At 37.8% G+C, this 25,681-nt stretch overlaps 1 protein-coding gene across 12 annotated transcripts in view; it reads right to left on the bottom strand.

Moving 5' to 3' along the window:
• ELAPOR2 (endosome-lysosome associated apoptosis and autophagy regulator family member 2) overlaps positions 1-25,681 on the bottom strand; it is a 276,913-nt gene that overhangs the window by 164,291 nt on the left and 86,941 nt on the right. For 7 of the 12 annotated variants that reach the window (XM_063634909.1, XM_055272846.2, XM_063634921.1 and 4 more), the window contains exon 2: positions 19,453-19,573. The exons of 1 other annotated variant lie outside the window; for it this stretch is intronic. In XM_063634909.1, coding sequence (XP_063490979.1) covers positions 19,453-19,573 — 121 coding nt within the window. Of the gene's footprint in view, positions 1-42; positions 121-1,328; positions 1,397-19,452; positions 19,574-25,681 lie in introns of those variants that run through there. 4 more of the 12 variants (XM_063634930.1, XM_063634934.1, XM_063634938.1 and 1 more) reach the window with 3 other exon arrangements.

Raw genomic sequence — 25,681 nt, 5'->3', positions numbered from 1 at the left:
TAATTAAAGAATTAGAGCTAAAATCCCCACACATCTACTTACTCAATGAATTAATATAATGCTTTCCTTGAGAAAACCTTACAGATGCTGTACAATGAACTTCTACATTCAAATCAACATCCCCAAATCAGTAAAACATGAGAAAATAAAAAAAGATTATGCAAAGAACGTGGCATGCTGGCTACATAGTCAAAACTGTCCTAGGAGGAGGCTGTACCACTTCCTAATTCTATGACACTGAGTGAGTTATTTCACCTCTCTAGGCCTTAGTTTCTGTCTCTAAAAAATGAGATAACAATCACAACGGGTACCTTTAAGGGCTATACTGATGGCAGTGGCAGCCAGCCTGGAGTGACCACTGCCATGAAGCCGGCTACTGTGGGGGAGGTGCGGACCAGGCTGCAGGTTCCATGGAGCCATTGGGGTAGGAGGAGGCAGAACTCTGCCCACCCAGGCAGACTCGAGCTTCCCTGTGCTCTTGGGGGCCAGGAGCAGGCAGGAGCCCCACCATCCTGAGCACAGCTGCAGCTACCCAAGCCATGGCTGTGGACCAGGGTGTCTTGGCACTCTCAGGGGCCCAGGAAGAACCCCTTCCCCCACAGGCTTGGAGATGTCTGCTCCCCCTGCCTGGCCTCTCCCCGCTCCTGGCACCCCTTTCAATCTGAGAGCAAGGTTGGGGCTGAGCCTAGGCACTGTGCTAACATACCAGCCTCCTGCCACCTCAGCCTCCTCCAGACTTTGGCCACCAACAAGCACAGGAGAGAGACTGGGGCAGGGGCTGAAGGCAGCTTGGCACTGGCCTGCAGGCACTCCTTGACCGGACAGCCTGGGTGCCCAGAACAGTGGCAGGAGGCATAGAGGCTCCTGGATGGAAGGGGATGGGTCCCACAAAGCCCCACCTTCAAGCCAGGGAGGCTCTGAAGCCTGGGGGCTGGGTTGCCAGTCAGTGGGCCAGAATGGGAACTTGTGGTGCTTTTTTCCCCCGGACTGCCCATGGCCGCCCATTGACCAATCAGCACACACTTCCTCCCTCTGGCTGGCTGAGGCCCAGATCCATAAAAGCCCTGGACTCAGTTACCCACTGCAGGGTCCCCTCTCTGCTGAGAGCTGAACAGTAGCTGAGACACCCTGCTTATGAAGAGGAGCTAGTCACTGTGGGTCTCCTCTAAGCTGTTCTGTAGCTCAATAAAGCTCCTCTTCACCTTGCTCATCCTCCACTTGTCCGCATACCTCATTCTTCCTGGATATAGGACAAGAACTCAGCAACCACCAAATGGTGGGGCTAAAAGAGTTGTAACAAATAGGGCTGAAACATGCCCCTTGCTTACCACGTTGCAGGTGACAAGAAGGAGAGAAGAGCTGTGGCCCTTTGGGGATACCAGACCTGGGAGATCCCCAAGTCAAGGCTGTAACAGCCTCTTTGGGGCTCTGTAGTTCCTGTAACAGCCTCTTTGGGGCTCTGTCTCCAAGCTTCTGGGTGCCACCATATTCCCCGGTGCCAGCACAGAAGCTGCTTGTGGCATGCTTGGTTCAGCTGCAGCCTCGCAGGGAACCAGTGCCCATGCTGTCACCTGGAGTTGCCCACCCCACCGCAGCTGTCATGCCTGGCTGTGCATGATAGCCCGAATCCCATGCTCACTCCACACCCCTTGCCACTCTGCACCTGGCTAGCCCTTGGCCAGCGTGGGACCCAGGCCAGTAGAGTGAGCCAAATGCAGCCTGCCAGACCAAGGAGCAGAACAAGCCTGGTGGGCCTGAGCAAAATTCAGGCAAAGGCGCCACTGACCACAGGGGTTTCCAGCTGGTGAAGTGATACCCCAAGAATCCTGTGACCATACTTAGAAAATAAAATATAGTACAAGGTGGTTAGTGCAGTGCCTGGCATATAACAAATGCTCATTCAAGCTATTATCACTACCAGCACAACCAACAGAAAAACACAGTTATGGAAAACTGTGTATTTTCAATGGTCTATGGATCTTCTAGCAAACTCAGAATCAGACATTTGCCTAATATGATAAATAATAATATCATAAACCAAGACCCTACAGTACATTAAATCAGAGGTCAGCAAACTACAACCTGCAGGGGAAATCCAGCTCACTACCTGCTTTTGTAAATAAAGTTTCATTGAAACCCAGTCCCGATCATTCATTTACCTACTGTCTATGGCTGTTTTCACACGACAACGGCAGAGTTGAATAGTTGCAACAGAAACTGCATTGCCCACAAAGACAAAAATATTGACTTCCTAATAAAATAAAGTTATCTTGGAAGACAGTTTAGTGTCCAAAATGGTATTTTAAGTTGATTATCTATAACTTAATAAAAGGTAATATTTTATGATATGTTGTTATGAAGAACTCTAAAAGCTAAAAAAGAAAAGATTGCATTTGTGAAGCTTGTCTTCTAAATACAATGATGCCATTTCGGAGTGTTCACTGCCCTGTTAATTAAAATCATAAAGAATATTCCCATTTTCTTCCCAAGTGTTTCCATGAAGTCAGAAGGAAAACTGAGCGATAAAGTTGAAAGTGAATATAATGGATATTTGGTATATACCAGGTGCCATGCTTGATACTTTACAAACACAGTAAATTCTTGTTATTCGCAGTAGTTGTGTTATATGAATTTACCCCAAACACTAAATTAATGAATACTTGACTGTCATTCCTACAGAAAATACAGGGTTAGGTTCCTGTGAACCTTTGGTCACATCACCTTTGTCAACCAATCAATACCTAAACTTGTTTAAGTGTATTTCTTTTTAAAAACATCTGATTTAGTATATGTTGTTAATTCGTTAATGTTGAACTCATGGCCAACAGAACTATAACTCATGCCTGAATAAAGCTTATGTAACACATGTATGTTTCTCTGAAAGGCATAGCACAGCCCTCTTGTACTTAGGAACACTAGCCTTCACATTGGCACTGTACTTGGAGGGCCATTTTAAGCAGCAAAATCACCCCAAAAAATAACTAAAATGCTAAACACACAGCACTAAATAAACCACCAAAAGGACACTTGTTTACAGTATGAGAAAAGCAATAAGAAGTCAAAGTGCCACCTTGTTCATTCACGTAGTTGGGTGACTCAAATATCTCACCACCCTGCATATGTCTGCAAATAACTATGAAAGCATTGAGTGTATTAATTTGGGGGTTACAAATAAATTTTAGCAAGTAATCAAATTTGCAAATATTGAATCCATGAATAATGAGGATTAACTGTGTTTATAGTAGACTGGTGAGGGAGGAAGGGATTATGCCCATAAACCAGATGAGGAAACTGAGCCACAGTGCATTTAAATAACCTGATTAAAAAGGTTAACTAGTTAACAGTTAACCAATGGCAAAGCTGAAACTCAAATTCTGGTCTATCTGATTCCAAAGGTGGTGGCTCAAAGAAAATTCAGTTCAAAAAATTATTACAACCAAGACAAAAAGGGCAAACAATTCCAACCAAATTAATCATCATACATCACATCATTCTTCATTCCTATCCTGAACTGTTAAACAATGTTCATGTGCATTATACAGCAATAACCATTTTAGCAATAACCTCATATTTCTTGTGGATTTTTGATGTACTACTCCTAAAACATGCATTAAAAATATTTTAGCAAGTTTCTATCTTCCATAAGTCTAATAACTTTGCCTATAAAAGGAAAATAATAATAATAGCTATCTCAATGAGTTGGAATAAAGGAGATATATCATATAAAGCATTTAGCATATACCTGGCATGCAGCACACAATAAATATTAAATACAACTATTAATACTTTAGGCTGGACTCAGTGGCTCACACCTGTAATCCCAGCACTTTGGGAGGCTGAGGCAGGCAGATTGCTTGAGGTCAGGAGTTCGAGACCAGCCTGGGCAACATAGTGAAACCCTATCTCTACAAAAAACACAAAAACTTAGCCAGGCGAGGTGGTGCACACCTGTAATCTCAGCTACTCAGGAGGCTGAGGCATGAGAATTGCTTGAGCCTGGAAGACAGAGGTTACAGTGAGCTTAGATCATGCCACTGCACCCCAGCCTGGGCAACAGAGTGAGACTCTGTCAAAAAAAAAAAAAAAAAAAAAACCCACACAATTATTGATAGTTTAATTCAGGGACATGGGACATACATCTCTATAAGAACTCTGCCAGTGGATTTATAATATTACATCCTTCAGATTAATTATGCAGTCAAATTAGTTGAATAAGTATAGGGCCTTTACTAACACAGAGGAGCTAGTAAGTCTAAAGCTTTTCATAGTTTAATCATTTGCTACTCCTCAATCTTTTTCATCCTGGAAGTCAGGCTTAGAGACACCTGTCAAAGGAAGAAAAGAGCCACACTTTCTTGGTAAACACTGTTTACTCCACAAGACTATGTCAACAGAGTTAGCACTGCTGACTTCCTTTGACGGCCACCAAAACTACCTGCTTTTCCTTTTATCTTCCATCCTAGCCTCATCCACTCTCTATGTCAACGCTGCTACCTTGGCATTTGTTCTTTAATTAGATTATCAGGTTTTTAAATAATCTTAAAGACTATACTATTTTCATTCAGATGTTTTTAGCATACAACATAGGAACATTTTGACAAGCAGTATGATAGACAGTTATTATTAATAGCTGTTGTTAGCTGTTGTGAACATGAATTTACCATATTTAATTTGAATCAATTAGTCATTTCTAATTTTTCTTCTTCAACAACCTTGAAATCTTAGAGAAACTGAATTAAAGATAGGCAAACTCCAAAGTTTTTAATGAGAACAGAAAGACCTTATTTGCCTAAGGTCTTAGGCACTACTTAACAGTGGCCTCAAGTATTTCACAATAGTTTACCTAAGCACCCAGCGAAAGAGTGATATTTAAAAACCCAACATCTTGAAGTCTAAACTGTAACCAAGAGATCATTTGCTGCACTCACTGTTCTTTTTATCAGCTTTATGCCTCTTCTTTTCTGACATTTATTTCTGCTACTGTGAATCTGCAAAGGTTCAAATATGCAGGTGTGAATAATCAGATATGGAAAAAGCATTTATATTAGTCCATCACCAAGTAGCAAATATCTTAGGCAATTTACTTAACCTCTGTGCTTATTCACACTCCACCATCCCCTTCTCCCTCCTAGGACTGCTTACAATAATCCAATGAGAGACTGTGGAAACCACTCTGAAAATAAAGAGTGTTGAAAATACAAAGCACTGCTATGATCATGCAACCACCCAGCATGATGTGCCAAATAACTGTTACTGAATTGAATCATTTGGATGCTGATTATCATCTATGATTTATGCCTAACAATAAAGAACATCTATTTTTCATCATTGTACCACAGGGCCACGTAGTTTTGCTTTTTCTTCCTCCAGAGACCTCATGTTTTGAAAGACTATGGCTGTCAATTACATTTACTCATAATTTACTCATTTTTGCTCTTTTTAATCAAAGTTTTTATTACTAAAATATGTTTTCTAAACAGCGAACAGCTATAGTAAGTAATAAAAGTGGATTTTCAATTAACTTGTTTAATGAGATGTTGATGATATAGTGAACCTATGCAAACTTATTACAGATAAATATCTGGGAACAACATTGTGGCTTTCTCAGAGCTTCCATGATAGTCTAATCTAGACTGATCTTCCTCAAAATAAATCAAATTTATATCTCACTAAGTATAAATTCATTGTAATCCATCTTGTCAGTTAATATCAGCTAAGTATAATTATATATATTTGTGGGGAAATATAAAGTAAATCAATTCCAGAATCAAGACAAGCCAATATGTCTATTTTTCTTCAATGGGCTAGTCTTGTTTAAATAAGATGAATAAGGTTCAAACCATAGACATTCTTATATCGACGACACGCTGATGCTCTTGCAACTGTTCTTACTATTACTCACTGCCATTAAGGGTAATACAAAGAAAGAGAACAAAGCTTAGTGTGTGCACCTCACAAATAAGTTCTACATCCATCTCTCATTTAGCCAATTAATTATCATTATCAGATAATTAAAACTTTAAGTGCCTGCCAGATTTATTATCATTCTTTTCACACACCAAAAAAGCAGAAAATGGCATCTAAGAGAGACTGAACAACATATTGAATCCAGCAAATCTCACATCTTCTTCCTCCTTCAGTACCAGTGATAAGGACAGCACTTGAACACCGTCCTTTTAAGTTGTTATTTGTGAAATTCTTAGAGAAGAAAAAGTAATCTATAATTCTCATTTTACAAAAATAAAAGTCTGATAGGGAAAGTCAAACAGTACATTAAAACAGGCCATTTCTTGCTGATACTCTCTTACTCACAGTAAGGAAGAGTTTTCCCCTGGCTGAAGGGAATTCTTGTTCTCTCTAATTGGGATTTTTTTTTTTATCCTGAAGGTAGTTTTCATGTCAAAATACACAAGGCAACAATGAAAGCTGGTTTTGAGTGCATCAACTATCTGTCATGTTCAATTTAAGGCTGGAAGAGGAGAAAGGAAGGTAACACTGTCCAAATACTAATAGTGGCAGACATTGCAATATTCCTATCAGAAAAGAATACTCATGAGCATTAAGAAGATATATTAGTATTGCACTATAATTCACAAGTAATGTGATTTGAAGCATGATTTGATCACAGAATGAATAAATCTGTGATATGTAATAATAACAATTAAAATAATCAAAACCACCAAAAGAGACCTTTGAGATTATCTGATCCAAACCATCCCAATTCAGATTCCAAGTTTCTTCTTCTGTGTAACCATAAGCAACCGAGTTCAACTTTTCTTTTTATTATTATTATTATTATTATACTTTAGGTTTTAGGGTACATGTGCACAATGTGCAGGTTTGTTACATATGTATCCATGTGCCGGTTTGTTACATATGTATCCATGTGCCATGTTGGTTTGCTGCACCCATTAACTCGTCATTTAGCATTAGGTATATCTCCTCATGCTGTCCCTCTCCCCTACCCCCACTCCACAACAGTCCCCGGAGTGTGATGTTCCCCTTCCTGTGTCCATGAGTTCTCATTGTTCAATTCCCACCTATGAGTGAGAACATGTGGTGTTTGGTTTTTTGTCCTTGCGATAGTTTACTGAGAATGATGGTTTCCAGTTTCATCCATGTCCCTACAAAGGACATGAACTCATCATTTTTTATGGCTGCATAGTATTCCATGGCGTATATGTGCCACATTTTCTTAATCTAGTCTATCGTTGTTGGACATTTGGGTTGGTTCCAAGTCTTTGCTATTGTGAATAGTGCCGCAATAAACATACATGTGCATGTGTCTTTATAGCAGCATGATTTATAGTCCTTTGGGTATATACCCAGTAATGAGATGGCTGGGTCAAATGGTATTTCTAGTTCTGGATCCCTGAGGAATCGCCATACTGACTTCCACAATGGTTGAACTAGTTTACAGTCCCACCAACAGTGTAAAAGTGTTCCTATTTCTCCACATCCTCTCCAGCACCTGTTGTTCCCTGACTTTTTAATGATGGCCATTCTAACTGGTGTGAGATGGTATCTCACTGTGGTTTTGATTTGCATTTCTCTGATGGCCAGTGATGATGAGCATTTTTGCATGTGTTTTTTGGCTGCATAAATGTCTTCTTTTGAGAAGTGTCTGTTCATGTCCTTTGCCCACTTTTTGATGGGTTTTTTTTTCTTGTAAATTTGTTTGAGTTCATTGTAGATTCTGGATATTAGCCATTTGTCAGATGAGTAGGTTGTGAAAATCTTCTCCCATTTTGTAGGTTGCCTGTTCACTCTGATGGTAATTTCTTTTGCTGTGCAGAAGCTCTTTAGTTTAATTAGATCCCATTTGTCAATTTTGGCTTTTGTGGCCATTGCTTTTGGTGTTTTAGACATGAAGTCCTTGCCCATGCCTATGCCCTGAATGGTATTGCCTAGGTTTTCTTCTAGGGTTTTTATGGTTTTAGGTCTAACATTTCAGTCTTTAATCCATCTCGAATTAATTTTTGTATAAGGTGTAAGGAAGGGATCCAGTTTCAGCTTTCTACACATGGCTAGCCAGTTTTCCCAGCACCATTTATTAAATAGGGAATCCTTTTCCCATTGCTTGTTTTTGTCAGGTTTGTCAAAGATCAGATAGTTGTAGATATTTGGCATTATTTCTGAGGGCTCTGTTCTGTTCCCTTGATCTATGTCTCTGTTGTGGTACCAGTATCATGCTGTTTTGGTTACTGTAGCCTTGTAGTATAGTTTGAAGTCAGGTAGCGTGATGCCTCCAGCTTTGTTCTTTTGGCTTAGCATTGACTTGGCAATGCGGGCTCTTTTTTGGTTCCATACGAACTTTAAAGTAGTTTTTTCCAATTCTGCGAAGAAAGTCATTGGTAGCTTGATGGGGATGGCATTGAATCTATAAATTACCTTGGGCAGTATGGCCATTTTCACGATATTGATTCTTCCAACCCATGAGCATGGAATGTTCTTCCATTTGTTTGTATCCTCTTTTATTTCATTGAGCAGTGGTTTGTAGTTCTCCTTGAAGAGGTCCTTCACATCCCTTGTAAGTTGGATTCCTAGATATTTTATTCTCTTGGAAGCAATTGTGAATGGGACTTCACTCATGATTTGGCTCTCTGTTTGTCTGTGATTGGTGTACAAGAATGCTTGTGATTTTTGTACATTGATTTTGTATCCTGAGACTTTGCTGAAGTTGCTAATCAGCTTAAGGAGATTTTGGACTGTGACAATGGGGTTTTCTAGATATACAATCATGTCATCTGCAAACAGGGACAATTTGACTTCCTCTTTTCCTAATTGAATACCCTTTATTTCCTTCTCCTGCCTGATTGCCCTGGCCAGAACTTCCAGCACTATGTTGAATAGGAGTGGTGAGAGAGGGCATCCCTGTCTTCTGCCAGTTTTCAAAGGGCATGCTTCCAGTTTTTGCCCATTCAGTATGATATTGGCTGTGGGTATGTCATAGATAGCTCTTATTATTTTGAGATACGTCCCATCAATACCTAATTTATTGAGAGTTTTTAGCATGAAGCGTTGTTGAATTTTGTCAAAGGCCTTTTCTGCATCTATTGAGATAATCATGTGGTTTTTGTCTTTGGTTCTGTTTATATGCTGGATTACATTTATTGATTTGCATATGTTGAACCAGCCTTGCATCCCAGGGATGAAGCCCACTTGATCATGGTGGATAAGCTTTTTGATGTGCTGCTGGATTCGGTTTGCCAGTATTTTATTGAGGATTTTTGCATCAATGTTCATCAAGGATATTGGTCTGAAATTCTCTTTTTTGGTTGTGTCTCTGCCAGGCTTTGGTATTAGGACGATGCTGGCCTCATAAAATGTGTTAGGGAGGATTCCCTCTTTTTCTATTGATTGGAATAGTTTCAGAAGGAATGGTACCAGTTCCTCCTTGTACCTCTGGTAGAATTCGGCTGTGAATCCATCAGGTCCTGGACTCTTTTTGGTTGGTAAGCTATTGATTATTGCCACAATTTCAGAGCCTGTTATTGGTCTATTCAGAGATTCAACTTCTTCCTGGTTTAGTCTTGGGAGGGTGTATTTGTCAAGGAATTTATCCATTTCTTCTAGATTTTCTAGTTTATTTGCATAGAGGTGTTTGTAGTATTCTCTGATGGTAGATTGTATTTCTGTGGGATTGGTGGTGATACCCCCTTTTTCATTTTTTATTGCATCTATTTGATTCTTCTCTCTTTTCTTCTTTATTAGTCTTGCTAGCGGTCTATCAATTTTGTTGATCTTTTCAAAAAACCAGCTCCTGGATTCATTAATTTTTTGAAGTGTTTTTTAAACTGTCTCTCAGACCACAGTGCAATCAAACTAGAACTCAGGATTAAGAAACTCACTCAGAACTGCTCAACTACATGGAAACTGAACAACCTGCTCCGGAATGACTACGGGGTACATAATGCAATTAAGGCAGAAATAAAGACGTTCTTTGAAACCAACGAGAACAAAGACACAACATACCAGAATCTCTGGGACACATTCAAAGCAGTGTGTAGAGGGAAATTTATAGCACTAAATGCCCATAAGAGAAAGCAGGAAAGATCCAAAATTGACACCCTAACATCACAATTAAAAGAACTAGAAAAGCAAGAGCAAACACATTCAAAAGCTAGCAGACGGCTAGAAATAACTAAAATCAGAGCAGAACCGAGTTCAACTTTTCTACTGTTTCTAGTGACAGACTTTCTAACAGACTCCATGACTCTCTACCCAATAACCCCACGGTTACCATGCAGCCAGAAGATTCTACTATAACTAAACTGAGAAAAATCCACTGTCTTCAAGTGAAAAATAATAGCATTAGAAAAGAACTCTGCAGAAAACAAAAAAAAAAAAAAAGAAAAGAAAAAGAAAAAAGAAAACAAAAATAAAAGGGGAAAAAAAAAAGAACTCTGCCTTAAAAGTCACAGGACATGAGTTCTAGCTCCAGCAGTGTCCCATCACTTAGCCATCTGAAGTAACAGATGCAAAGCTGCTATGTCAGCTCTGAAGTGGTATGATAAAATTATCAGAACTGAAATCTTAAAGCCCGATACCACCAATAACAATTTTTAATTTTTCACTAAGAGTTGGGGGTGAAGTTGTAGGACACAGGGATATAATTTGTAAGTTACTTATGAAATTCTCAGAGAAGAAAAAGAAATCTGTTTTCATCTTTCATTTTACAAAACAAAAATGAAATGGAGACACACAAAAGAGTACAGTAATATGAACCCATTCTAGCTAGCATTTCCTAACTCAATGTTCCCTGAAAACGCTATTTAGTGAAAAGTACTGCCTCTATATTTCTGAAAACTAATTTCACATCCAACATCCTTTCCAGTGGGTCTTCACATAGCCCTATTAAGTGGAACTGTATGACTATCACTGCATTTCTTAGGACTTATCAGCCACAAACTTGAGAATTTAAAAGTAGAAGTCCAGGCTGGAGTGCAGTGGCGCGATCTAGGCTCACTGCAAGCTCTGCCTCCCGGGTTCATGCCATTCTCCTGCCTCAGCCTCCCGAGTAGCTGGGACTACAGGCTCCTGCCAGCCTGGGCGACAAAGCGAGACTCCATCCCCCAAAAATAAAACATAAAAAATAAAAAAATAAAAGTAGACGTCACCTCCTGGCAAGAAAACTGATCCGTGTGACACCACAGATAGTAATCCCCATTAAATTAGCAGAGGCTAGATTTAAAGTTCATATCTTTTTATAAGAAAAGCTAACTAAGGAATGTTTAATCTCTGAAAGAAAAAATAGAAATGTATTTTATTGCAGCTTCTTGACTTCAATGTTTGATGGCGGAGGGGAGAAGAGAAATCTAAGTTCATTGGGCACAGGATGACACAAGGCTTACAGAAAAAAGACAACAGTGAAGGTCAAGGGAAGAAAAATGTTCAGAGTATGTGATGAGGTCACCCAAGGGGGCAGAACAATACATCCGTGAAATCAGTTTTCTCAACTTTCAATTATGCCCTACCACTTTGATTCTTATCATCCTAAACTTTTCCTCTTCCTTAGAAAGTGTCAGTCACCTTCTACTTCTACCTTGATTCTGCAGTTTTGAGGGCTGAGTTTTCTCATCTCCTCATAAAACACTTTTTTCAGAGAAGTTCCCTCAACCATAGCTCCCATCAAACAATACGATTGACCTAAAGTCTGATATTCAGCTTCTCTCAACTGTTTTCATCTCATCTCCCAATCTGATTCATTCTAACCTTTCAGCTATCACTTGTGTGTTACTAAGGAGATTTAACTTTGTCTTCACACACCTGGAACTCAATGTAGCAACATTCCAAACTAAGCCGTCAGAGGACAAACTATTTGACAGCATTTTGTATATCAATTTGTCCCTTTATGTATAGAATAAATTTTTACAAATCTGATTAGACCTTTGTGTTTCACCTACAAAAATAAAACACTAAAGTCAATCTCTAATTTGGTGGCACAAAAGTTACTCAGTCTACAAACATTCCAGTGTTCTGCAGCTTTCTTAGGAGCCATGAGAGGATTACATATTCTGTCCATTAGGAGTTTATTCTCCTCTAGGAAGAAATTCTATAGTTGAAAAAAGTGTCATTTTTTCCTAATACCGATTAAACAATGAAAACATATTCTATAGATCAAGTACCAAACAATATGTTAGGTATGGGGAAAAAAAAACACTGGCTAATCAACTTATCATTGTATATGAGGATATAGCAACAAACATCTCCTAAATTCTAAATGTTATTCTCTCATCTTTTTGAAAAATATAGACAATTAAGAATAAAATCTACTACCAGGTATGGTGTTAGGTACCTAGCTATTCAGGAAGCTGAGGCAGAAGGATCACTTGAGCCCAAGGTTTTGAGACCATAGTAAACTGATTGTGCCTGTGAATAGCCACTGCACTCCAGCCTGGGCAGCATAGCAAGACTCATCTCTAAAAAATTTATTTTTATAAATCCTCAAAAAATAAGAATACAATCTATAAAGAGAACATTAATCAATTAAAAATGACCCACAAAACAACATATCTGAGCCTTTAGATGTCATCTTTTAAAAAGTCCATATATCTCTCCAGGATATTAATTTGCGTCACATTTCTATCAAGAGGTGAATGTTAGGGGTGTGCAGATGCCTCAGGATGGGGATAAGCACTTGTTCAATATATACTAGCAGTGTATTCCAAAGAGACAGTCCCATAGACATTAAGAACATAGACCCAAATTCTAGGCTTCCTGGTTTCAAATCTCAGTTCCCCCTTTTACCTAAATTTGTGACTCTGAGCTATTGTTTTAGTTTCCTAATCTGCTTTTTAAAAAGTGGGGGGGAAAGGCGAATTAATAAAAATATCTACTTTACAAGACTGTTGTAATGACTAAATGAATTGGAATGAATGCAGGTAAAGCATTTACAATTATACCTGGCATATAGCAAGTAAAGATTGGCTATTATTTTTTATTATTATTTTAGCCATTATTACCATTGCTATATTATTGTATAATTATGATTCCAGGACTGTAGATCACATTTATCACCTTATTTAACCCCCTTAACCACCTGTGAATGGCTGTCTCCAGGTCAAAGTCCAGAGTCCTTGGTAGGACAGAGAGGAGCCAGCCGACTGAGTTGCCAGAATCTCTGGCCCTTCCCACATTCTCCCTGAGTGCCAGCCATCCAGATCTCATACAGCACCCAGGAAAACCAGATGCTGCTCCACTTGGCACCTTCATCCTGTTTCCTACACCTGGAATGTCACTTGCATCAGGTTAAAGAACTTCTTCCTTCAGAATTCACCTCAGAGAGCCTAAGAGAATTAACATACACAGCTCAGAAAGTGTGATGCTTCCAGCTTTGTTCTTTTTGCTCAAAATTGCTTTGTCTATTCAGAATCTTTTGTGGTTCCATATGAGTTTAGGATTTTTTTTCTATTTCTAGAGATTCTTGAGGTTTTAATAGAGATTGCATTAAATCTGTAGATGACTTTGAGTAGTAAGAATATTTTAATAATACTAAGTATTCCAATCTATGAGCATGGGATAACTTTCCATTTATTTGTGTCTGCTTTCTTTAATCAGCGTTTATCATTTTCAATGTACAAGTCTGTCACCTCCTTAAGTTTATTCTTAAGTATTTCATTATTTTCGATGCTATTATACATAGGATTGTTTTCTTGATTTCTCTTTGGATAGTTCATTATTAGTGTATAGAAATGCAACTGTTTAAAGTTTATTTTGCATCTTATAGCTTTGCTGACTTTATTTACTAGTTCTAACAGGTTTTTGTGTATGTGTGTAGAGTCTCTAGGGTTTTCTACACATAAGATCATATCATCTGCAAACGGAAATAATTTTGCTCCTCCCTTTCTGATTTGTATGCCTTTTATTTCTTTTTCTTGCCTAATTGCTTTGGCTAGGACCTTCAGTATTATGTTGAATAGAAGTGGTGAAGGTGAACGGGATTCTTGCCTTATGCCAGATCTTAGAAAAAAAAGCTTTCAGTTTTTCACAACTGAGTATAAGATTAGCTATGTGCTTGTCCTATATGGCATTTACTGTGTTGAGGTAATTTCCTTCTATGCCTAAGTTAAGAGTTTGTATCATAAAAGAGTATTGAATTTTGTCAAGTGTTCTTTCTGCATCTATTGAGATGATCATGTGGCTTTTGTCTTTCATCCTAATTATGTGGTATATCACATTGATTGAGCTGCATATGTTAACTCCTTCTTGAATCCCAGTGATAAATCCCACTTGGTCATGACATATTATTCTTTTAATGTGCTATTAAATTCAGTTTGCTATATTTTGCTCTAATCTTCATTATTTCCTTCCTTAGGCCAGTTTTTAGCTTAGCAGTTTATTCTTTTGCTAGTTCCTTGACTTGTAATGTTAGGCTGCTTGAAATATGTCTTTTCTTACTGTAGGTACTTATTGCTATAAACTGCTTTTGCTGCATCAAGTAAGTTTTACTATTTTTTGTTTCCATTTTCATTTGTCTCAAAATATTTTCTAATTTCCCTATGATTTCTTCTTTGACCCAATGGTTGTATAAGAGTGTGGTTTAATTTCCATGTATTTATCAACTTTCCCATTTTCCTTTTGTTGTTGATTTCTGGTTTCACTCCATTGTAGTCAGAAAAAATATTTGGAATGATTTCAGTCTTCTTAAATTTGTTAAGAATCATTTTGTGACCTAGTATATGATTTATCCTGGAGAATGTTTCATGTGTTTGAAAAGAACATGCATTCTGCTAGTTTTGGGTGGAATGTTCTGTGCATACCTGTTAGATCCATTTGGTCTATAAAGCTGTTTAAGTCTGCTGGTTTTGTTTTTGTTTGTTTTTGAGATGGAGTCTCGCTCTGTCACCCAGGCTGGAATACAACGGCACAGTCTCAGCTCACTGCAACCTCTGCCTCCCAGGTTCAAGCGATTCTCCCGCCTCAGCCTCCCAAGTAGCTGGGACTACAGGTGCATGCCACCACACCTGGCTGATTTTTTTGTATTTTTAGAAGAGACGGGGTTTCACTATGTTGGCCAGGCTGGTCTCGAACTCCTGACCTCACGATCCATCCACCTCGGCCTCCCAAAGTGCTGGGATTACAGGTGTGAGCTACTGCGCCCAGCTTGCTGTTTCTTTACTGATTTTTCTGTCCACATGATCTGTCTATTACTGTAAGTAGGATATTTAATTCTCCTACTATTATTGTATTACTGTCTATTTTTCCCTTTAGAACTGTCAATGTTTGCTTTATATATTTAGATGTTCTGATTTTGAGTGCATATATATTAATAATTATTCTCTCTTCATGTTGAGTTGACCCTTTTATCATTATGTAATTAACTTCCTTGTCCCTTGTGACAGTTTTTGACTTAAAGTCTATTTTGTGCAGATAGTGTAAGTCTGCTTATTTCTTAAGGTCCATTAAATATGGGTTATACCAATAGATTTGAGAAAAAAAAAGTCTGTATTCGATTTTTTTTACTTGTCTGCGTATAGCACTTTATCTAAAACAACTAAATATTAGAAGTTTATAACAAATTATTCAAATACTAGACTATAAACATTTATATGCATAAATATATAAAAGTCACGTTGGAAGCCAAATTAATTCACTATACTCTGTATGAGAAATACAAAAACTATACACACATATATACAACAGACATTATACATACATATATACACTTCTATATACATTTATATGTATTACTTCATATGAATTATTGATTCACATATTCTAAATACTAAAGCACAAGATTAAACAAAGTCCCTAAGACTATGACTGATTTGATGCTTTCCTAAATTAAAGATATCTTAATCATCTTTGTTTAGAAAGTGGTGTGTTGTATAGCTGAAGAACAAATTAATGGAAAAAATAGGAAAACAACATGGTATATTAAGGTTGTACCTGAAGTCATGGACTCAGATATATTTTAAAGAATAAGCAATTGAAGAGCTATACTCCCCAAATAAATGTGAGAATATAAAAGGGAGAAATATATTATGTGTATTTCCCCTTCAGAGTTCCAGACTTGTCTGAAAAATATGTAAAGGAACTCCCTCCTTACTTATACCCCAGATCAGACCTTTATTTCTAAGGTTTGGTTTGAAGCAAAAGGGCTTTGTCCCAAATGAGAAAGAAAGAGAGAACATAGCCCAGGAAACTGCTCTACCCTCTCTGATGATCTAAGAGCATCCAGTGAAACTGAGAGGTTCAAGGAAAGATTTTAGAAGCCATTGTTCTTCAAGAATAAATGAGGAGAATGACCCAACAGTGAAGAAGAGATGGATTGGAACAGGGGTTATATCCCTTTGGTCTGAGATTAAAACAAAGAGTGTTGTGGTTCACGAATGGCATGCTACTTGCAAGACCTTGAATGATGGATGATGCCCACAGATGCTAAACTCTTGGCACCAGGGCCTTAAGAGAAGTGCCAATGTTCCCTGTGCCTGAGCCTGCAGCTAGCAGAGAGGAGGAGAGAGATGAGATCATCTCAGTGGCCTGCCCAGAGAAGCACTAAGCAACTGATGAGTTCTCCACAGCAGAGAGGACAAAAGGACAATGGGGATCAGTGTCAACTAACCAGAAGCCTCTTCATGCTATTTCCTGAGCCCTGTAAGCTTCAGAGTCACATATACCCCAGGGTTCTAGAACAACAAAAACTGATACCTGACTTCTCATTAACTTCACTCAGAGGAGCCTTGCAGCCAGATCTTATGTAATCTTTAAAAAACAAATATATAATATAGCTTGCCAATCAATTATCTGAAAAAATTTCCAACTGCTTCATAAACATTCCTATAATCCTTTTCCGCAGGAAAGGCCTCCCCCACTGCTTCTTTCTGAGAAAGAAGAAAAGAGATACCCAATTACATTTTAAAGAATTTTTAGCAATTCCCACAAAGGCCAAATTCTGGGTTTCATTTTATTTTGAGACATTTAAGATCTGTGTAAATCATGTTCCACACAATCACTCTCCTAAATATTCTTCACTTACTTGAAGTTGCCATGTTCTACTACTTAATTTTCTTTTTCTGTATGAGTCAATTGGTGGGTCCACCACTGAGTTTTATGTCCCCCTTATGGAGACCTGGAAGCTTCTCCAGGCTGTCATCTTCGAGTGGCAGGTTAACTCAGTGGGTAAGACACAGGCTCTAGAATCAGACATGTCTGTCTTTGAATCCTAGACCTGCCACATCCGGGCTATATGACATAAGGTAAATTACTTCACCACTGTAAGTGTGAGTTTCTTTTTTAATAAAATGGAAACACTGATCCTAGTTATCTGAGATGGCTGTTGTGAGGATACAATGGGATAATGACATAAGCTCTAAGCACAATGTTTGGCACATAATCAGTACTTGAGAAATGGTAGTTATTATTAGGAATAGAAAATCTAAGCTCCTGAAGAAATATCCAGTTACTATGACACTGCCTTCAGCAGCCAAACACTAATGACTAGTTTAAGTGACACAGTTAAAGTTATGAATTGTGCTTCTAAGTTGCTTAAGCCTATTAACTTACTTGTGAGTTTTAAAACAATTTGTCTTTAACACAAGAAAATGTTCACAGATCTAAGGCCAGATCGACAAATTCCAGAGCAAATGTAAGTATACTATACAGGAATACTTGGAAATTCAGACTTCAGACAAAATACAAAGATAAAAAATGTCCCAGCCAAAAGTATTACTATTTTTGAAGTATTATCAGAAAAGTATTATCATTTTTAAAGCAAGAATCACTTTTAAGGTTAGTAATAACTAATAGTGACCTGATTAGTAGTCAGAATTTTTAGAAAAGTGCTTGCTAGAGTGTCATATTCCAAATGTTATCTGTGGAACCTTATAGTATATAATGAGCAAAAATGTCTCTGGCAACACTTAACTAAAACTAATTCCTACGCAAGCATCAATTCTGTAACAGATTTTTGACCACTAGCCAACAAATGTAATCACTGCTATGCTGATAAGTATTTAAAATCTAGCTCCCAAGGGAAGGGAGGCCCTTAATTTGTAGTGTTTGCCAGTTTTCATGGATACAATACTCTACAATGGCCCATTTCAAACTAACAACCAGTTCTCAAAAGCCAGCGCTAGCCAAGACCACCATACCACCTAGATATGAAGTTGGCATTCAAAAATGATTAGGCAGTCCACTTGAATAGGGTTGTTACAAGGAAACCAAGGAATAAGCCAACAAATGAAAAGTAAACATAGATAAATGATATATAAATTTTTCTAGGCAAGTGACTGAAGCAAATTTACAGTAGGCTAATTACATAGGTATGATTCAGGCTCTGTTTCCCTTTCAACCACATTCCTCTGTCACTGAGAGCTCATCTACCCTCTGCACGAGTGGTTTCACACACTTGCATCAACTTCTTCTATACAGACGTTCTTGTCTCTTAAGTCTTGTCTCTTAAGACTGTTGCTACACTGAAGCTTTCACCTGCCCACTTGAGGGGCTCTCAGGTTCCCCCTGAATTCACTCATTAATATCATTCACCAAGAAATAATGGTATTTTTCCCTAACTCTCCTCATAAGATTATTGCAGTTTCCCTTTTATCAGTAAATCTACCAATCATGCTAAAACTCCTCCAGCTAGTGACAGAGGAATGCTCTCTATGAATAGAAAGAAATTAGTTATCCACTTAACAATTTGCTTACCTGATCTTTCATTTGGGAACAGAGAAACTAAGCTTTTAGGAATACCACTTAGAAGACTGCAGGAAAACCCAAATACACTCCCTCTCTTTTATTTCCAGCTTCAAACTTTAGTCTACCCCTCGACTATTTTGCTGCAGGAACCCCTAACTCACTAAATTAAAGGATTTTAAAAAGTAAAGTTTTAAGTGAAAATAAATTTACATTTATTTCATATTTCTCCATTAATTTATAATGTTGTACTTCAAACCTCCCAAAAGACAAGCTGTTGAATGTGATATCCAGCAATTCTATAATCTCTCTGTAGGTTATATTAAAAAAAAATAAGTTATTTCTATGGCTAAAATAAAATCCATTGCAAGATGAAAGATTTCTGTGGATGGATGGTGGTAATGATAGTAAACAATATGAATATATTTAATGTCCCTGAACTAGACACATAGAAATGATGACGATGGTAAATTTTAAGTTATGTGTATTTCAACAGAATTTTTTAACATTTTTAAAATAAGAACAAATCCATTAAAAAGAAACTTTGCCACTCTGCCCTCCTATGGTTTCAAATAAGAAAATAGATATTTTTTAAAAAAAAATAATATTCTTTAATATTGCCTTTGTCTCATTACAGACTTGAGATATAAGGGCATCTAGTGATGAGAAAGGCTGCATTTATTCTGTTAGATATCGATGCCATATGCTTATTTTTGTAAGGTCTCCTACATTCATTATAATTAATATCTAGGGCTAATATGAAGAGGTAATTGTTTAATCAAGAAAACAAATGGTCAAAAAGACAAAACATACTGCATTCTTTGCCTCTCACTGGGTCAGGCAGGCCAGAGCAGTCCACTGCAGAATTTGGAATGGCAACTCTCCACCTGGAGCCACTGCTATCACATTCCGTATATTCAAAGTGATAATCTTTCTGCAAACAATCACAAAAACAAGCCTTTGTTAGAGCCAATTCTAACGGGACAACTGTGCTTTCTCTATCACCCCAAGCCCCTGTTTCCAAGCTGTACCCTCTCCTTGATTCTTATCCCTCCCCCATCCCACCCACGCCAAGCAGCTTATTGATCAAAGAGGTATGGTGCTAGACATAGAGTAGGTGCTGAGGAGACGATGCAGGACAGGACAGTCAACGCTGTCAGGTTGTGACCATTATCCTTTCATCTCACCCATCCAGAAAAGCTACAGAACACTTCCCTATCTCTTGCAAGCTTTTTAAGCTCTAAATAACTGATAGATGTGAGTAGGAGAAAGAGCAAAATAACACTAGGAATTTGACTACTGTCACTGTCCCATGTGTTTCAAAGAAAGAAACAAGAGAACCATTTCCATTGACCTAATTCTCACTCTGTTTAAAATTTAACAGAAGTTGTAAAAATTAGTCATCAAATACTAATAAAAGACTATAAGTTTTTAAAGCAGCTCTCCCAGGCTTAATACACATGTACCACAGCAGGTTGCCATCAATTACAGACTATTAAAATTGACCATTAATTACAACTGCCAAATTAAAACCAACCCCCAACCCACTTGTCTCCAGCCTTTGGTTGTTTTGAAATTCTCACAATGACCTCCCTTGGTCAGAGCACATTACACATAAGTGATATTTAAACTGAGAAGAACCCAAACAAAATATTATTGGAGCATTTTAAGAATGTGAGAAATTCCAAATCTACCCCAAATTGTTTTCAGTTCAATACCTTACTTATTCTGTTCAAAATCCTGGATGTGGCTATTCTGCTGTGTCCACACTGTTTTGCCTCCCTCACTGTGTCAATGACAAGTGAGAATAGAAACATCAAGCCACATCACCGTGGGGAAATCAGGAATGAGAAGGCCATTGTCCTTGACCTTCTCTGCACAGCACACTTTGCTAACAATGACTGTCCTAATTTTAACATTTTTTGCGATCTAGATAGCCTGAGATTTCCCAAATCATCAAATCTGGGTTCCCTTTTATTTAACAGTTCTTCCCTCAATGTATCTTGCTTCTCTCATGATTACTATAAGCAACAAGAAGAACCCAGGCCATTCCTTCAGCACTTTGCTTGGAAATCTGCTCAGCTAAATATCCAAGCTCACCTTACAAGTTTTGCTTTCCACACAAACATAGGACTACAATTCTGCTAAGCTTTCTTCCACTATATTAAAGGGATCACCTTTCCTCCAATTTCCTGGAGGAAACATTGGAATAAATATTTATTTATTTATTTATGAGATATTCCTCTTTTCTTTCGGGGCCCTCACTAGTATCACTTTCGATATTTTTAAAAATATTCTGCTTATGACAATTTACATATTCTTTAAGATGATACAGACATTTTCTGCCATGCTTCTCACTTCCTTCGGGGCCTTCACGGGCAGTCTCTACAATCCACATTTCTACCAACAGTCTGTTCAAGACCATCTAGACTTCACTAGCATGCACCTCAAAATTCTCCCAGCCTCTGCCCATTATCCAATTCTACAGCCACATTCCCACTTTTAGGTGTTTGTTACAACAACATTTCCCTTCCAGGTACCAAAATCTGTATTCGTTTCCCATAACAGCTGTAATAAATTAGCAGAAACTTAGCAACTTAAAACAACAGAAATATATTCTCTCACAGTTCTGGAGGCTGGAAGTTCAAAAGCTGTATTACAAGGCTGATCAAGGTATCGCCAGGCCACACTCCCTTAGGCAGCTTGAGGGGAGAATCCACTCCTTGACCCTTCCAGGTTCTGGTGGCTGCCAGCATTTATTGCCTTGTGGCTTCATCACTCCAGTCTCTGCCTCTGTGGTACCATTGCCTTCTCCTCCTCTTGTGATAGCATTTAGGGCCGATCACAGTAACCTCACTTTCTCAAGATTCTCACTTTAAATCTTCAAAGTCCTATTTTGTCATATAAAAATAATATTTACAGGTTCTGGGGATTAGGACTTGGATTTTTTGGAGGACAGGGGCAGTAGGAAGGAGTATGATTCAGCCTACCACACCCTCCCATGGTAGAATAGCCTTGACCTGCCATGTATCTGCATAATGGCTGTCTTGTTTCTCTTGTTCCTTGTTATTTGTATTAGAATGTATGTCTTGGCTAGGAGCTGTGCCTCAGCCCTGTAATCCCAGCACTTTGGGATGCCAAGGTGGGCAGATCACTTGAGGTCAGGAGTTTGAGACCAGCCTGGTCAACATGGCGAAACCCTGTCTCTACTAAAAATAGAAAAATTAGCCGGGCGTGATGGTGTGCACTTCCCAGCTACTTGTGAGGCTGAGGCATGAGAATCACTTGAATGCCCGAGGCAGAGGTTGCAGTGAGCTGAGATTGAACCACTGTACTACAGCCTGGGCAACGGAACAAGACTCCATCTCAAAAATAAAATAAAATAATGTCTGTCTTATTTCCATGTTCCACTAAGAAGATTCTGGCCCCTGTATATAAAATTTAGGTGATTTCTTATCATCCTAGCAAAATAATGATACTGTGAAGTCATATGAATTTCAAATAAAGCAAGGCCTCTGAATAAAACAGGTAAGCTCCAAAAAACTTTCCTCCATCACTGCCTCTGTTATTCAGCCTGCCAGTTATGAGACGAGAACAGCAATCAGAACACGGAAAAGGTATTGTGTGTTCCGGCTGTAATGTTGGATGTCACGTGCCAATTAATTTTCCTAAGACTCCTTTATCCTATGTGCCTTCTCTAGATTACTCAAGGACTCTAATTAGAAGGCTACAGCTACTATTGTTACCAAACTCTTAGGAGTTCAGCAGGAAGCTTTAATTTATTTCTTTATAATTTAAAAATACTGAAATGCAAACCTATTTCATGCAGAGGGCAGACCTTGGGGTCAGGGATTTAGATTGTAGCCCAAATCAAATGGGTTTTATTTTAAATTATTTAACAGGCTACTTCATGTGGGCTGGTAACAAATAATAAAAAAACAAACAAAAAAAAATCCGCTTCTAAAGTCAATCCTTAAATCCATAGAAAGATCTAAGAAACAGTGTGGCACAGCAAAATTGCAAAAGGTATGACGTATATTTTCCAAATATTCTAAATGGCATTCAGGGTACTGAATAAAGAGAATTACAGCACATATGTTTTCAGATTTATAGGTAACACCCCAAAACTCTAACCACAGATGAAAGTAAACATTGAGCACTTAAAACTGGCCCCTTGGAAACGGAAATTTTCAAAGGATAATTTAAAAGAAAAAGTAGATTATTTCTCATACAAATAGAAAATTAATACATGTCAAAAACTTTGTCATTATTTAGCAAGTCAACCAGTAAGATGTTATCACCAATTCAAAGGAGAATTCGAAGGACATACCAAAACAGGCAATTAGGAAAGTGAAATGAGTTTGTTGGGAGATGCAAAACTGGTAAATATCCAGAGGGTAATAATCAATTGCATTTCAAAGGATAAAATACATTTCATTTCTATGGACAAAAATCATTTGTATTATTATCAGTTACCTACAACTCAGCATTCTAAGATAGTCCAAAGACAATGAAAGGTGCAGGCTGCTATAGAAACTGATCATTCTGAAAGGTGCACTAAAAAGCACATCCAATAATCTTTTCTGCCTATTTTAGCATGCTTCACAATTTTTCCTGACAAGGGGAAAATTCTTGACAATTTTCCCTACACTTCAGGGCTTCTGACAGTTTATCAACAAACACATTGATATGAGCCAGAACACACTCCAAACAACAGAACATCAGCTCACAAGCCACACTCTCCAAATTATAAACTGGAAGAAGTGCTTGGGCCCATGCCAACTCAAAGGATGGCAGTTATTTAGACATTCTGCAAAGCGCAGAATGCTGGGGTGTGGAGACACTGCCCCAAATAATAAAACAATAAAATTCCCTATAAACCTTGCATTATAAATATATGGAAACCAGGAAACACCCCAAGAAGAAATAGAGCATGGAATTACTCCTGATCACAAAACACTTAAGGGAAAATTACCCTTCCATATAAATCATGGCACACTACACAGACACGAACTTGCACACACTGACATGCACATTCACAAATCAAAGTACAGATATGAATCCTTGAATAACAAAAATTCAAATTGTGTTATCTTACACCAAAAACACAAAAATTCAGGATACATCCAAATAAATACTGATGTCATGGTACCCCCTCAAACACCAAAGTCATCCACACTACAAAAGCTGCATGGTGCTCACCGAAATCCCCAGGGAATCATCTCCCAATTCTGATAACAATACTTACAGTTAAAATATAGACTAGATAATTTTTCAAATAAATCTCACAAATAAAAATAATATGTATATATGTTGACACATTGACCATATATATTTTATATACTGACATTAACATATATTGCATCTTAGATATGATTTATGCATATAGCAATATATCATTTTTATTAATATATATCATTCTTTATTTCCTGACAGTTAATTATTAAATAATTATGATGGCCTAAGGGTTATGGGAGAAATTTTAAGTAACACATAGTCCTTGTACTCAGTAAGCTTATGATTTTGTTGAAGTAGACAACACACACAAAAAACATAACTTTATAAGAACATAAAGAATAAGGGCTCAAAGTGGAACAGTGACATCACAAGTCAGTGTCCAAGTAAAAACTTTTGTCAAAATTTCCAATAAAATTCCTTAACTCTCAGATTTTCTAAGGACCTTTAAATGTTAGAATCGCATTCAATAGAGTATGTGTGGAAGAGTATACAAAATGTGACCCTATTTTATTATGATTTCAAAGTCAGAAGAAAGCTCTGTGAGCTGGAACAGTGAGAAAAGGCTTTAAGGAGAAGACCCTGAAATATGGGAGGATTTGTAACTATATTAGAACTTACCAGTTCCTTTGAAAATAGCTAGTTTGATGGGATGTGGTAAGCAGCAAGATCAAGCCTGGTGAAACTATGCCTAAAGGTGTGCAGTGAAATATGTCAGCCTAGGGTGGATGAATAGGTGAGTGAGTGAATGTAGTCTCCTGGTCTTCTATACTCAGATTTGCTCACATTAGTAAACTGCCAATGAGAAAATCAGCTCCCTGATTGCTCCCTATCTATTTTCTGTAGGCAGTTAAGAGTTGACCGCAGTTAATTATCAAGATACAGCAGTTGACCACAAATTCTAGTACAGAATCAAAAGCAGCAGAGGCAGTAGAAAGCCTCTATCTTCAAAGCAGAGAAAATGCTGGTACCTAGAACACACACAGATGGAAAGGACAAAAAGAAGCAAATGTAATTAATTTTCTTCATTTCATTTTGTTCATGTAAAATTTCTTCTCTTTGAATTTTTTAATGTGAAATGTTGAGAACAGCATAACCTTGTATTTGATGAGACCGCAAATCCTCTGGGAGAAAGGCTTCCGAATTTAAGTGCTCAGCAAAGCACTTGGCACACTTATTTGAGAGAGCAAAATTGGCAAGAGGAAAAAAAGGAGACAGCACGAGATTGCAGTGGCACAATTATTTCAATTCCAATTGCAATGAGTGTGCACGCCTCATTATACTATGTGGAAAGGCCAAAAGCAGAATACTTAATGCAGAAATACATGCAACTTATATGAGCTCCTTTAGCCTACATTATTAAGTACATGAGCACAGAACTGTGCAGCAATATTTATATTCAAGTTTTTCTTTTATAAAAGGAACATGATGTTATCATGGAAACCTGCTAAGTAATATGTATCTGATCTATTTATGACACATCCTTTTCACTGTGGCCACTGTATTTCTTTTAGAAATTATTTTGGAAAAAGTTCATATTTTAAACCTGAGTTCAATGTCTATCTTTGTAAACAGGTGCTCAATTCATTTTTGAAATTATTTATGTTTATTGAGTACCTCCCATATGCCACTGTGTAGACTCTCGGGATATAGCAGTGAACAAAATATCCAATTCTCTGCTCTCATGGGGCTTATATTCTAGTTTTAATGAAAGTACATAAGGTTTATTTCTTAGGAAGATCCAGCTTAGACTATTTTCTTTCTATGGCTCTCAATCGCTGTAAGAGAACAGGCAATGAACTGGTAA

The sequence above is a fragment of the Symphalangus syndactylus genome, chromosome 3 (assembly GCF_028878055.3).
Source record: "Symphalangus syndactylus isolate Jambi chromosome 3, NHGRI_mSymSyn1-v2.1_pri, whole genome shotgun sequence".
NCBI classification, from domain to species: Eukaryota; Metazoa; Chordata; class Mammalia; order Primates; family Hylobatidae; genus Symphalangus; species Symphalangus syndactylus.
This window is presented reverse-complemented; position numbering and strand designations above follow the sequence as displayed.